The following is a 15434-nucleotide window of genomic DNA, read 5'->3' on the forward strand; positions in this document are numbered from 1 at the left end:
TATACTCTTTCAGTTTTCAATTTCAAAGTTGGAATTGTTTTTAATCCGAAACACGCTCAAATGTTCTTTGTAACCTTTTCCTGTCGCGTTAAGGGGTCTAAATAAATAAATCTCTGCACGATATTTATCGATACAGGATTATTAGAATTTATTTGCCATTAAATATGATATTTCGATTTGCGCGTATTAAAAGCATTTTCCAAGCATCGAAACCGGGTTTCTCCGACAAAATCCGAAGGAGATTGAAAAACTTTGAAGAAACATCCTAATTAGGATGCCTTGGTTAATGGAAGGAATTAAAAATAAATTGAAAGGAAATGGTAGAACAAATTAGAAGAATATCCAGTTCCTGGAAAGACGTTAGTAATAAGTTTTATGATTTACCGGGCCGGCTGGAGTGTATCTTTCCTGATTAAAATTAGAAAAGTTTGGAAAAATGGCGCTTCGTCATTTGCTTTGCAAACTGGAATTAATTAATTAAAAAAAAAAAAAAAAAAAAAAATCCCAGTTAAATTCATACTAAGTATGACAGAAAAATAGGTTAATCTAATATCAGGCGGATATTATATTCGAAGGTAGGTAAATACTTAAATCGATCTAATCGAGATAAATCGATGAGATCCGGTGTGTTGTAGAGGATGTTCGCGATTAAAGGAACCGGTAGCGGTAAACGTATAAATAGTAACCGTAGCAGAAGGGGCCCAACACGTATCGCCGTGCCTGAGCAGCTTGTTATAAGGCCAGTCAGTCGGTCATCGTCTTCCGCTGATGTACTTTTGAAAGTATCCTTGTTGCGAGACGCGCGAATGCGCGCTCCCCGATGTCGAACATGATCCTCAGATGCTTCGCGATCTATTCTCTTCCACTGATTTTACTCGCAAACGTCGCGTTCGCGTCGCAAGCACAGTGGAGTGTTTTGTCGTGGTTGTCATCCAGTGTTTGCACTCTGATCGTTTTTCCATCGAACACGCAGCAATTGCTGTTCTTGGGCTTGGATTCCTGGCAGACCCAAACCGATGAGAAACTTTCGGATGAATTCAATTTGTTCGGAAACCGATTCTGGAGGGGTAAGTTCTCGGAGTGCCGTTTCGTGTTTCTTTTGTGTCCACCAAGACGTTCTCGGACCAACGCTACGTCCTGTGTTTGCACCGGAATTTGTGTTTCCTCCAGCCCTACGCCACCTACGGAGCTGTTTTTCTTTTTTCTTTTTTTTCTTTTTTTTTTTTTTGGAATGAGATGGCATTCTATCGTGGTGCACGATGACGAATTTTCTCAAAATTACGAATAGAACGAATCCGTTAACCGGTTAATGATCGCGAGCGAGTTAATTCGTCGCTCGAATTTCTTTCTTTCTCGTTTTCTTTACTCGTTTTCAATATAATTTCTTATTCGTCACATTTAAATTACAATAATAGCATTCAAAATTTGATCGTCGAGATAGATGTAGCTTTTATTCTAGTTTCTATTTGTAGAGATTAAATATGTATTCGCTGGTCGCTTCAAAATTAATCCAACGACGATTAAAATACATACATACAGCGTATAATATTATCATTAAAATCACCTTTGATATTTATAAGTAAATTAGTTATCACTTGCTCTGTAATGATCATAATCATAGCTAAAATATTCAGAGTTATTAAGCAGGAACAGAACAAATTAACGTGAAATATTACGTGTAAATTTAATATTTGAATTAAAATATTTTCTCGATGCCCGACTAGTTAAATATTCACAGGGATCTTTGATCTTTAATACACGAAATATTTAACAGAATTATATTTCTTATCGAACAAATCAATTCGATGATACTAGCCTTTACCGATTATCCCGTACATTTCGTCAAATTCTAGTCCGCAAATCCCACTACTTATGCAAATTCCTATGAGTGTAGCCCGCAAAGCGTTAATTGGCAATCAGTAACGATAAGTAAGAGTAACTCGATAGTCCTTCCACCGCGGAGAAACCAAAGACCGACGAATTAATTACTGCGGTAATTGCGTGTTCATCATCGTGCGTTGATTGCTCCGACTCTGAACAAAATGCGTCTCTATTCGAATGTCGAGTCGCACAGTCCACGCGTAGGTGTGATACCTGTATAACGTTAATTACAATATTCATGAATTACAAATGTACCGCGGAGGAAAGGTTTCTTGTTCGCGTTAAATCACCACTGTTCGTGATGAAATACTTAACGTAATACTCGAACGCTCGTCTGAAGGGGTTATTAATGCGCGAGAAAGCAGAAAAAGATATCGAAAGAAAATTTTTGGAATTGCTTAAAATTTCAGGAAATAAAAGTAACTTTTCTCACGTTCTACGTATAAACTTCGTACAGACGTATATCGCGCGACTGCTTTCCCGCAGAGACAGCTGTAGCGAATGGGTTAAAAAAGCAGATCTTTCTTTCCAGCGTTCTATTTTCTTCTTCCTTCCATTCTTTCCCTATCATCGCTATACTTTCTTCAGATTGCAAGGACGAAAGAAACACGGTTCAACACTGGCGAACCAGTTTCTTTTGTACGTACCGTAAACTGGGGTAGCATTGGTGTAGATCTTCCTAACGTTTTTTCACGAATAATCATCGCTACGAAGATTTAACCAATCGCGTACTAAAGATCCTGATGACGAAGCGAGTGGCATGGTGGAATAACTTAGTCTCTTCGTATATTACAGCCCCTCCGTATTATCGAATTAACTATAAAATTTCGACAAGTAACAGATTTTCTAGACTAAAAATCGATCACGCTTTACTCACTAGACAATAAACCGATATCCATTTGGCTCAGATAGAACTTTCGTATAGACGAACTAAAAAACTTCATCAAATTCTTAAATATAACTAACTTAATGTCAAAAATAATATTAAATAGCATATACGTAACAAAAAAAAAAAAAAAAAAAAGAAAGAAGAAAAGAGAAAAAGGTACCTGCGTGATTGTACATGCACAGCCATAGCGCCGAAAGGACTAATCGTATGTTCGTAATTACTTCGTTCGCTGGCATTCATTTTTCTTCTACTCTCTCGTCAGAAATATGAAAATCTCGCTCGAGTCTCGTAGCTGACCGTGTTATTATCCCGTTACCGACAGTGTTCCTCCAGTTTGCGGTTTGCTATCTCGGTTTCGTTATCTTGCTCGACTTTTCGTTTGTAACCCCCTCGTAGTTCTCAACTTCTTTCCCACCCCAGTGCCACAGGAGTGCCAATCGCAGGACGGACGACGGGGCATATGGATGAAAGAGTATGAGTGTCGCATTCGACAAGGAAAGTCGAATGGACGGTGCGTTCCCGGTTTCGGCGTATGCTGCATATGTAAGTACCTGCAAGCTATAACCTGTTATTCCCGGTTCACCCAGTGTGCGAACGTTTCATAAATTTCGCGTGGTAGAAGTTTTATAGCCGGGAAATACAGGATCGGTGCGTGAACGCGTTTAAATTTCCGGGGATTTGCGCTCGTTCCCCGTGACTGCTAATTTGTCGATACGATCGTTGCTCCCCCGTGCAATTAATTTCTTTTTCTCTTCATCCCCTACGACTCGTTGCCTTTTTGTATATTATTTTCCTCTTGCTTTTTTATACACGACGTCATTTTTCAGCGCACCCTTGATACGCGTCCAGGGTACATCGCTAAATTTTAAAGCGGAGATACTTGTACGTATTTCTCTTTTTAAGAGTTTCAACGGATGAAAGGCCTGTCCTGTTCTCGAGAATATACAAACTTGGGTATTCGAACGAGAGTAATTAAATCTATATTCGATGAAAACATTCTCTAGGCTAAGATTTTCTAAGATTTTTCTCTGACATTTTCTACGGACAATGTTCATCGTGACAGCTCTTAGATTCTTCCGTTAATCCGACAAGAAAATGTTAATAACGGCGTCGTATCGTCGATTTACTAGAAAAGCGATTGGTACATTTCCCATGCGTAAACCGTGGCGACTGAATTTTAATCTCGGCTACATTTTAACATTCGTAAGTCCCGTTACGCGTGCGACTGAGCAACACGCGACGTAATTCTCGGTACAGATTTTTCAATACGATTACGTGGACTCGACTCTGTGTAAAAACGATATACATCCGATTTACGCCGTTTGTTTCCATCCACGTCGTATTCTGTCGATCGTAAATTGCTCGGTCTTCGATATGAAAGCACTTACGCGTTTCTTACTCGTTTTGCATGAACATTTCACGGATATCGTGCACGAAACTTTACCACGCGATGCGCTCTTCTATTAACATCGATAAACCGAACTTGCTTAAAGATTTTAACCACTTTCAGGTTGGAAACTTTCGTCATGATATATAAACACGAAATGTAGCGTAATTTGCGATAAAAAAAGGACAGGGAAGATGGTTTTCTCGAGGGGAAGGAAATTGATAAACGCGACGCGACGTTTTCGCACGTCGTTGGACGGGATATGTGATTTTAATCCTATTATTTAATACCGCTGTTGATAAAAAGGATCTGATAATTTTCACTAAATCGCTTGAATTATCGTTGCTTCGCGTCAAGCGTTAAAAAAGCTGGAGCGGAAAAATTGTGTTCTCGATTTCGAAGAAATTCATTCGTTTTCTGCATAAATAACTCTATAACCTTCGAACGCGTTCAATTAAATTTTCTCATAGAGAGCGACGTTCTTTAACGATATCGCAGAAATGATACCGATCGTCTAGGTGCTTGTAAGTCGCGCGTCGCAACGAAAGGTTAAATATTCCTATCTATCACGCGGTATAACGCGAGCCATGTAACTAAAGCGACATCCAATTAATTACACCGATGTCAACGGATTACTCGGTGTTTATCCGCAGATTCCCTCAACAAGTACCTCTGTAAAGGTCCCATTCCTTCCAGATTAATCGGGTTGCTCTCGGGTTTCGAAGGTCGTCGTCGTCGACAATTCGGTTAGATCGCGCGGCGGTTTTAGCTAACGGTATCACGGAGACCGCGTGCACGTCCGAAGGAACGATCTCGAGGAACGTGCGCCTCCGTTTCCGAGCGCGCAGAGGAAAGAAACAGGTGAAAGAGTGCGCGAGAGAAACTGGAAGAACGAGAGAAACACTTGTTACGAGCTCGCGTGCCAAGGAAGAACGTACAACACAAGTTATACAGTTATTTAATTGGTTGCCATCTCGGTCGCGCGACCCACATAACAAGTCGCCTTCGCGTTTCGTCGAATCTTTTCAATTTCTTTTTCGATCATCGCCTTCGAAGGCGTCGCGCGATTACCCGTTAAGATCCTGTTGCGAGAAGGAAACTCGCGTTCTTCTCTCTTTCCCTCTCTCTCGTCTATTTCTCGTACTTTCATAGAGATTACCAGAGCTACAAACAAGTAGTTCTCGCTCGAGCTGTTCGCTCGGAACCTTGCGAGTTTTATTCCGGCGAGGAATCGGATTTTAAATCGAACCACCACGGTACCTGAATTAATCAAGGCAGACACGATCGGTAAGACGAGGGAATTCTCGAATAACGCAATAGTCGTTGCAGCGACGTTTCGTGTTTGCAATTACTAGAAACGCGCAGGTGTGTTTTTATATTTACGCTATACATATATCGCATATATTATTCGGTATCAGTTTGATGGAATTCAGATCGATCGCTCGGCGACTCGCGTATCAAATGTGTATAGCGTTTTACGGAAGAGCGACTGCTCGTTTAGAGGAGAACGTGATACGTGAGCAAACTCGTGAAACAAGCGCCAATACTTCTTTTATTGTGTGCACGTGCTTACTTTCAGGATAACTTGATAACCGTATAGAGTCTTCTTGTTGCGTACATGATGTGTTTCGTTGACGATATTGTGTCGGATACGGAAGGAAAACCTTTTGGATACCTCGCGCCGCATCCTATGCAAACCTCGTTACATGCTCGCGATTCGCGAAAATATACGACAACTTACTGTAAACATTTCTTTATAATTTACATCACAATTGACGTTACGCGTGTCATGCAAAACACTTTGAAACTTTTTTTTTTTTTTTTTCGTTCAATCATACGACTCGGTCACTCTATTTCTTTCTACGATACCGTGATAAATTATCGAATCGTTCTTCCATTAAGAATCGTTCTTGTTTTTATATTAATATAACCGACGTGTTCGAAGCGTATTAAATGCTTGCGAGTGGTAGTTCGTATCGTCTTGTAGACCGTGATATATTGATTTTAAATCGAGCTCGACGAGGGAACTTCGGTGACCTGAAAATTTGAATGTTTTCGAAGATCGCTGCATCGTGATATCGAATAATATCGCTCAGACATTCGATAACTAGAGTCTGTTCGTGCTTTGTTTTCAATTTTAAACAGCGGAATAGTATATCGAAGGGAATAAATAGCTTCGATATTACAAAACTGTATATAAATATTTTCACGATATTAAAATATTTAACGATATATCCATCTAACATGATACGATCGTTCCAAGAGAAGAAAAACAGAATAATATAGAAATACTGTAGTCGAGTGAGGAAGGTTCTCGCCCAAATGACATCCCGACCCCGAATTTCTCAAGCTTGTATAAATATTCATAAGTTCCCAGCGCATTCCAAATCCTCCGTGCTCGGTCTATGAAATTTATTTTCGGTCATCGAATATATTAACGTACTTACATCAATTTCGGTTCATGAAATTCTCCCGCAATCTGAATATTTCTCTGCTGTATTACTTATGGTATTTATATTTATCGAAAGCACGTTTAAATTGATCGCGTAAAGATAAAATTGCAGCCAGCGGTAAAATAGATAATTGATAAACTTTCCTTATCATCTTCTAACGGTCAAGGTAGAACAGCCAGAATATTTTAAAACAGTTTGGAAATCCTATATCTCGGATAGTATGCCGTCCATTAACGATTCTACGTAAGAAACATAGCTCGACGATACGATCTTTCCACTAAATCTCGATGTTCTTCAATTTTATGTCTTTGTAAATCGACCTAACGCGAGAAAGAAATTATCCTAGCGGTCGGAGAACAGTTCGTTCGGGAATTGTCGCTTTTCAACCAGTTCGATCACTAACGTCTTCACCATCGGAGTAACTGTTTTACATCGAGCGATGCCTATGGAATATGTTGCGTAGAAACGAGTACGTACCCTCGATCAGTTTCCGAATGCCGTGGCCTTGATTACCAGATAGGCAGTTCTTGATCTGCAAGTCTCGTGTGTTTCAGGACATATCCGCTAGAAGCGGTTTTAGATTAGAATATTATAATTGAAAATAAAAGACTCTCGCCGCGTTATTTTGATATAACGTCTTGTTTTAGAAAATCGAATGCTTCGAAGAAACTCTGTTGTACATCGCAACGAAATAAACTTCGTAGTTATATGGTTTATAATATATGAATTTTGATCTAATTACTGACTTTTAACGAGAATTAGTGCCATTATAATTACGAGAAATCTCTACGTCCAAGCTCTCCTTTCATCCCAACAAAGTATTTCCTACAAACGTCTCTGTACAATTCAATTACGCTCTTAACTTTATCGCCTCTCTTACAAGTTCCACCGATTCCGCTTCTTAATTTTATTGTTCGTAATAATTCCACTGTTCTCTTATATACACAATGTATATATAAAATATATAAGAAAAGAAGGACCAAAGAAGAAACAAAAAATGAGGCAACTAATGAAACGAAAGAATACAAATAATAAAACGGTCAGGTTCTTAAGAGTTTAACGAGACATCGTTCGATCACAGAGACACCGCTCCGTAAATTTTTCAAGATTGTCCACTGGTTGTTTTCCGAGAGAGAAGAAGGGCGAGAAACGTCTGCGCGAAACTGGTAACCGTTTCCTCGGGGTTGCAGCCAGCTGAATAGAACCACCGTGACTCCAAAACGACCGCTGAATGGCTGAATGAGAACTCATTATCGGGGCTTGGGACCGCTTACGAGACCGTCACACCGCGATTAATAATCCTCCTCCTCAAAAATAGTTTGCTGGAATTTCGAACTTTCTTGGAATGACCTGCTGTAATTCTCGGCGAGTGGTTTTCGAACCACGAAACTCTTCCGATGAATATCATATTCATCGTACGGATTAAATCTTAATTACACGACTGCTTCGTCCATCCAAAAATATTTTTTGGAGATATCTATATCGAGAAATAGTTTCCTCTTTGAGAATAAAGAATTTCTTTCGTAGCCTTTCTTCTTTCTTTGTCGATATTTTCCGTAAATGCTTGCTTTTAATTTTTGAACGATCGCTTTTTTAGATAGCTTTCTGAAAAATGATGAAACGCGCGAGTAAAAGGGCAATGAAAAATATCAATTTGTTTGAAATGGAAGTGGCGAGAAACGAATAATTTTTATTTTTACGTCTTTCAATTTTCCTCTTCTATTTAATGAATATTCGTTTTCTCAGTTTATTACTTATTTTTATAATCTGTATCGTATTTGTTCCACGCTACAATAATTTTCCCATGTTGGATTCTGGATTTTCATTTATTTCAATTTAACGGTGCTTAAATCGATGCAGCTCGAATATTTCCACGGTGCAAGCACATTCGGTAACGTTAAAAGTCTATCGCGTAAAGCTTTTTTTCTCACGCGAATGAAATTTACTATTTTACCGTGTATGCTCGTTCTGTAAGCCTATTGAAAGTTCAATTTACAAATTCGAAGTACCGTAGAACGCGATAAATTACATTTTACAAGATTTTAAACGAATGCTTTTCTTAAATGTCGCTAAGTGTATAACGTTTGAAAAGATATTTAATTAAATTGATAATAAATTAGTAAATTGTATTTGTATTAATAATAAATTAGTAAATTGTATTTGTATTAATAACAAATTAATAAATTGGATAAATATTAAATTCCATATTTGTTCAACTCGAAATTTCACTGCTTCGCGAATTATTTACGACGGTATAATCAGCCAAAAGTAGGACCAAGGTTGATTAACCATTTTTACTTTTTTCAGTAGTCAGGCAGTAGGATCAAGATATTTCGCGTTGCAGGCAGAGCAGGATACGAACATCGCGTATCTTGTACCTGTCGTTCTCGACGTACTCGCGTATGAAGAGATTGGAAAAATGCCCGATACCTGTTATTCGATTTCCCGCTACAGCCGTTGATCCACATACGAGTTTCGGCTGCTTACTTGGCATTAATTTATATCCTGTTTCGCACGTAAACAGGTACCGCGTATCGTACCTCGCGTCATAATTCATTCGTGTACCGTTATCACAGTTTCCCTGTTGTGGGAGTATAGTAACTGCTTTTTCCCGTTATCAAGCAGAATCTTTATGGCAGTAAAAATACCAGCGTATCTGTTCACCGTAAAATCTTTACATTTTTTTTTTTTTTTTTTAGGAAAATTATTTATAGTATCAAAGAATAAAAAACATCCCTAATTAAATCGTTAAGAATAGTACATTATCCTAGAAAATATCATTCACGTGTCCGTTTTTATTTCCTTTGGTTTCTACCGATTATGTATTGTTTCTTTCAAACAAAGAGAGATCGAATTCTAAGTAAGCGGTCGAAATCGACGAATTTATTTGCTCACCGTCGTTACCTCCGAATCTTTGCCAATTGCTGTCACCAGCGAATTCGACGATTCACCTGGTACGAAAGCGATTAAAAAATGGCACGGCAGAAGTAGAGAATGAAAGAATCGTTGTCAACGCATCGTACGAGAACACAATGTTTCTGACCGCACGAACGCACTCGAATTCGTTGTTTTCCGGCTATGTAACACAGCGAAAAGCCGATCAATATTTTCAAATCGATATACACAATGTACAACAGATACTTTATGCTGCACCAAGTTCGATCGTGCGCATAGAAATAGAGCTTGGCTGTCGGTGTATATCCGCTATTTGGCCGATTCCACCTTCGTGCGATTCGCTCTCTTTCTCCAACCATTGCTTTCTTCGTTCCTCCGTTCGTCTTTCCCCCTTGCTATTTATTCATTTCTTTCTTTTTTCCCCTGTCACAAGTCACGACAACTTGCGGGCAGAAGGTGCAGAATAATCTGACCTACGTGATCAGCCCTGGTTTCCCCAACCTCATTGACTGGCCCATGAAATGTTCAGTGGTCGTGCAGAAGATCAATAGGCAGGTCAGCCAGCTCAGGATCGATTTCGTCCATTTCAACATAGTAAGCCACGCAGTTCTTTGTCATTCTTTGCTCCACTAACGGCATATTAACCCCTGGAATACTACGCATTTACGATCTCACCCCACTATGCACGGTTTCCTACTGTACACGACAACCTCTGTCTCTCTCCGCTACGCCTCGCACCCTTGGATATCGTTGTTGGTTCGTGTCAAAAAGCTAACCTATTGGAGTGCCAGGACACGCAGCACGACTTCCACAGGAACGGTGGCGTGTGCTACTATTGACCCATAATTGAGAACGCAAGCAAAAGTTCAATAACCCGAATATATATCTACGTTTCCCCTGTTCCAGCTAGTGTCCCTCCGTTGACATTTATGAGTGTCTCCAGGGGATCTAGGCACGCTTGTAAAATTCATCCACGTTGACGTGTAAGATTACCACGTTTTAAATTAACCGGGCAACCGTCGACGGCGAGACAGGATGGAGGTCGACGGAGAGAGAGAGAGAGAGAGAGAGAGAGAGAGAGAGAGAGAGAGGATGAATTTTTTAAAACTTCACGTTATTTAAGGGTGAAGCTATCGTTTCGAGAGACCGTCGCTTCTTTTATGCTTTGCCAGTCGAGATGCGCTATGTTTTATGCTGATGCCGATTACGGCTGTAGTATGTGTTTCGCGTGGTAATCTCGACGATGGAAACATTCCCGTGTAGCCGAAATGGGACGAGTTTTTACCTTGATTGTTAAATGATTTAGCAGGATAATGGCTCGTTCGAATAATTTTGAAATATCGAAACGTGAACTGTATTTATTAGGATAGAGGTGTCGCGATCACGCAATAAAATTATAACGCACATTTAAAAGAAACAACGAGTATTGTACAGAAGAATTTTACTTTGTAATTTAGATTTATAGCATGAGGGTATGTTATTTTACTGAAGCTCCCAGACAAAATGTACGATACAGAAGATTAAAATTAAGATTGCAAAGAGTATAATTGTACGTTGGTAGTACGTGGTGGTTGCGCTGTGTTTCCCGAGGGTTAATGACACCATCGTAGCTTCACCGTGTACCAGCGTAGCGGCTTGCGCGATTTGAACTTTACATTCTTTTCGACATAGTGTTGTAATAACCAGTTGAAGCGAGTGTATCGCACCACTTCCTCGTTCGTATAAGAACTTATTAACAGGAAATCATAGGAGAAGCGATGAAATTTGAATTAGCTATTATCTGGCTAGCTTTATTAACTGTTTCTGTTTTCTCAAAAAGATAAATGCGTAGTATTCCATCATTACTTTACTGCGATCGATTAACGGAAGTAGCAAAAGTTTCATTGGAATATTTCGCGGATAATTATTACGACAAACGAGATGCCCGTGGGAAAATGTATGAAACGAAACGAATTATTTAACAAGATTGGAAATACTCGGATGGAAAAATTTATGGAGGACGATTAATTTGTTTCGAATGGTTGGATCCACCGATGGAGATGGCGGACCAAAGACGGCCACGATGTACTGGCTGATTCGAGTATTCGAATAGCACGCTATACGCGCGTATGCTGATCGGCTGATAAAAATCGACCGCAATTTACCGCACGACTTGTTCATTCAAGAGACTTATCGATCGTTGTAGGGTCAACCCAACCCCAGGACTGGCGTATGTGACGAAGATATCATGGAAATCAGAAATGGCAAGAACGTGTTTCAAATGTGCGGCTGGAACAGCGGTCAGCATCGTAAGTAAGAGTTCCTTTGTGCTTTGTGTTAAAACTTTTCATTTCGCGCTCCAATCTCGCGCTTCGATCTTCGCTTTTATTTATTTCTTTCCTCGTTTTCTCGGTGAAAAGAGTTTCAGAGATATTCAAATAAGTCGTACGGTCAATTTTATTAAGGTCAATTTTAATTAATTATTTTATGCGAGAAGAATTTATACCATTCTTTGGATGCATTATGCGATATACAGGGCATTTCACGCAACGAGGCGGAGCTCTATAACTTTCATATCTCCAAGTCGGCGATAGAAAAAGAATTTCACTGGAAAAATTAAATATCGTCACGCGATCAACGTCTTTATACTCTCCTCTATCTTTACGCATTTGTATCGGAGACTAATCGATCGATCGAATGAAAAATCTTAATTGCTCGATGGTAGTTTGTATCAAACGCTTTCAGATTAATAAATTAAATTCGCGTAATTAATCTTTGCGGGGAATCCACCACGATTAAAATCTCGCTGATATCGCATTTCCACCGAACTACGTCGGACAATCAATCTCGTCTGCAAAACTGTAGCTGTACGTACGAAAAAAGAGTAGATATCGTACGCTGGAAGACGATACTTTCCATCCGATGAGTTTCCCTCGATATCGTTAGAAAGACCTGACTAAGTTTCGTTAAGCAATCGATCCATCTTCTCCGATACAAAGCTCTTTGGAAGCAAGACAATCGTTTGTAGACTCGTTCTTTTTCCTTTTTGTCCAGTATACATAGACTTCGACGGGGACGATCAGTCCCTGACACTGGACTTCCGATTACCTAGCAATCTTCGATCGAGAATGTGGGAGATGAGGCTCGTCCAGTTATGTTTCGCGCAGCGTGCACCTACCGGTTGCCTCCAATACTTCCAAGGTTCCAACGGCACCTTAAAAACCTTCAACTTCTTGTCAAACGGAAGATATCTGGCCGATCAAGACTATCTAATGTGTATTCATCGAGAGAGAGAGATGTGCGGAATCTCTTATACGCCCTGTTCACCCGATTCCTTTCGAATCGGCCCTCCTAGGATGCTATTGACGAACAATACAAATTGGAACGGGTCGTCGATCGACGAGGGTCCTAACGCGAACTCGACTACTTCTAATACGACCGTCGGATCTACGAATGGGACGGATATCGAGGGATCTGGATCGAATCCGATGGAAGAAGCTGGAACCTCTATGAACACGAGCAATACCATGGAACAAGAAGTCGGTTCGTCGAATGGAGCGGTTTATGGACAGGAACGTTGTCGAGACAGAGTGCTCATCCCCTGCGATTTCGAGGAATTTATCACGGTAATGTTTTTTAGTTTGTTCGCGAAGGCCGACTGTCGATGGGATGGTGGATTTGATTAGCTCGAGACTTCTCGAAGGTCGGTTCTCGGTTTTGGTAGGTCGACACCTTTGGTAGATCGTTTCGCTGACTTTTATCGTGGCTCGATTGTTTCTTTGGTTTGGTAAATCGTATATATAGCATAACGTGTATAGTATGCAAAGGACTCGGATACTACGGTGGATTATACTATCGAATTTTGCAGTTTTACGATTATGGTAATGGCGGTCTGAAACGGTACTTGTTGAAGTTGTTTCGCTCGGTGTTGCGATTTATCGTTTGTCTTTACGGCCGATTTGTCACTGTTTCTTGCTATTTGAAAGTTACTTGAATTTATGACATGAATAATTCACACGAGAAGTATTAAATTGACCGAAAGTTCCGTGGTCTTTGTTCTTTGGAAGGAACATCGATTGTTCTAACTGGAACTTGTCTTAACAATCTTAAGTTTACTAGATACCAATACGAACTGACACTATAAAATATGTTTAATTGATTTTGTGATGCGCGTGATACTTTTGCTCGAGCGAACGTAACAAAGTTTTGCAAGTAGTTATAAGGAAAACCATTGGACGATTAAAAAGTTTCTAACATGTTGCAAACACGGGCATGCAACTACCTTGTTAATACGAGAAGCGCGTTTTTTTTTTTTTACGGATTCCATGTTCAGCTGGTCTTGTAGTTCTAAACTGTTACTATGCAACAATGAACGCTGCAAAATGTTGCTGGGAGAAATTTATTTTAGTCACGAATTATGGATCAGCTACCTAGTTAAATCTCACGAAAAAAACTGTGGTAAAAAATGTTTGAAAGTGAAAGATTTACGATGTTTTTAATTACGTGACTGTAACTTGTGTGACTGCAAATTAACTACTTTGCTATTTACAATTATGCCAATTGTTTTAATTATTCGCATTAGAATCTAAATTACGAAGAGAATTTTTCACGATGAGGACAAGAGAAATAGGAAATACTGTTTTTCTTTCTTAATTTCGTTCATTTCTCACAAACACGAGCAAAGCCCTGACGGGCACAATGCGAGCTCGTGTAAGCACTGCAATGCGAAAAATTACGCCTCGCGTGTCTAAAAATGCGTGTGAAAAATGGGAAACGTCGTTTCTCGTCGTAAATATTATTCACGCGTGCTTATGTCGCAAGAGCCTCTAAAAAGATGCTTGAAAAAAAAAATCATAATTTTAAGTAATTAAAAATTAACAACATATAACTATAGAGATTCAGAGTGTAACAAATTTTCTTCGCTGTTGTATTCTACATAGGTAGAATATGCAACAAAGGAGGAAAGGAAAGAAAATGAACAAAATATGCTGATAATTAAAGATTAAATTTCCGTAGAGTTTCGACTAACCTTTTCTTCTTCGACCAAGTAGACATCCACGTCGTCGTACGCCAGACTCTTGCTGACGCGTTTCAACGAATTTCCCTATTGCAGCCTGGCAACAACGAGGCCGGAGTTTGCAACCTTGAACGCTGCGGCAACTCCCTGTGCGATCGAAACGAGCTGGACGAAGAAGGCAACTGCCGCGTGGAGACCTGGGCAACGCCCTTTCGTATTAGGGTGGCTTTCGGTCCTGGACAGGACACGGGAACCACTCTCGAGGACAATATTGGCATGTGTCTCGTGTACGAGCAACTACCCTGCGTTGTCTGAATGGCCTTGGAGCGAGAAACGAGTCGAGACGTACGGGGTGTGACACAAGTTGAGAATTCACGTGGTATCCAAAGATTAATATTTGAAGAGGACGATTCGATGTTTGCTATCTAGCTATGTCGGTCGGGATTTCCTACGGAATTAAATTTTTTAATTTAGAAACGGGAGAAACGTGTCTCATAATTCGGCCACTCGTACGTTTATACGCATCGCGAAAAGAAAACGTCGCAAGCCGTTGAAATTAAAGTAGATACCTCCCGCTGTGAGCAAAAATATAAGAGGATCAAAAGATTCGTGGGCCGACTACTCCAATTATAAACCCAAATATCTAGCAGCTTCTCGCAGAAATGGCCAATTAAGATTCTGAGACCCCATCCAGCGTTCTTCATCCACCGTCATCCTGGTTTCCTCGCTTTTCCACCAAGATATCCTACAAGGACAGCAGTCGTTCTAACCCTCTATAACGCCGTAGGTAACTTGGGATATCTATATTCATCAGACCGCGTTTTCAAAATGTAATTTCGTCCGCTGCAACCTTCGTCTGTCGCAAGCGTATCAAACACTGATTATAATACTTATAATACGGTTATAGAGGATTAAAGAGAACCATAGACAGAA

General features: G+C 39.9%; 1 protein-coding gene across 1 annotated transcript; it reads left to right on the plus strand.

Annotated features, from left to right (window-relative positions):
* The first annotated feature begins 723 nt into the window (after positions 1–723).
* Positions 724–15371, plus strand: LOC139991774 (uncharacterized). Its single transcript, XM_072012144.1, has 6 exons — positions 724–1067; positions 3167–3313; positions 9939–10099; positions 11691–11793; positions 12539–13110; positions 14598–15371. Exons 1-6 carry the CDS (start codon positions 821–823, stop codon positions 14814–14816), a joined length of 1449 nt encoding a protein of 482 aa, XP_071868245.1. The 5' UTR covers positions 724–820; the 3' UTR covers positions 14817–15371.
* Positions 15372–15434: the final 63 nt, after the last annotated feature.

The sequence above is a fragment of the Bombus fervidus genome, chromosome 10 (assembly GCF_041682495.2).
Source record: "Bombus fervidus isolate BK054 chromosome 10, iyBomFerv1, whole genome shotgun sequence".
Lineage (NCBI taxonomy): Eukaryota > Metazoa > Arthropoda > Insecta > Hymenoptera > Apidae > Bombus > Bombus fervidus.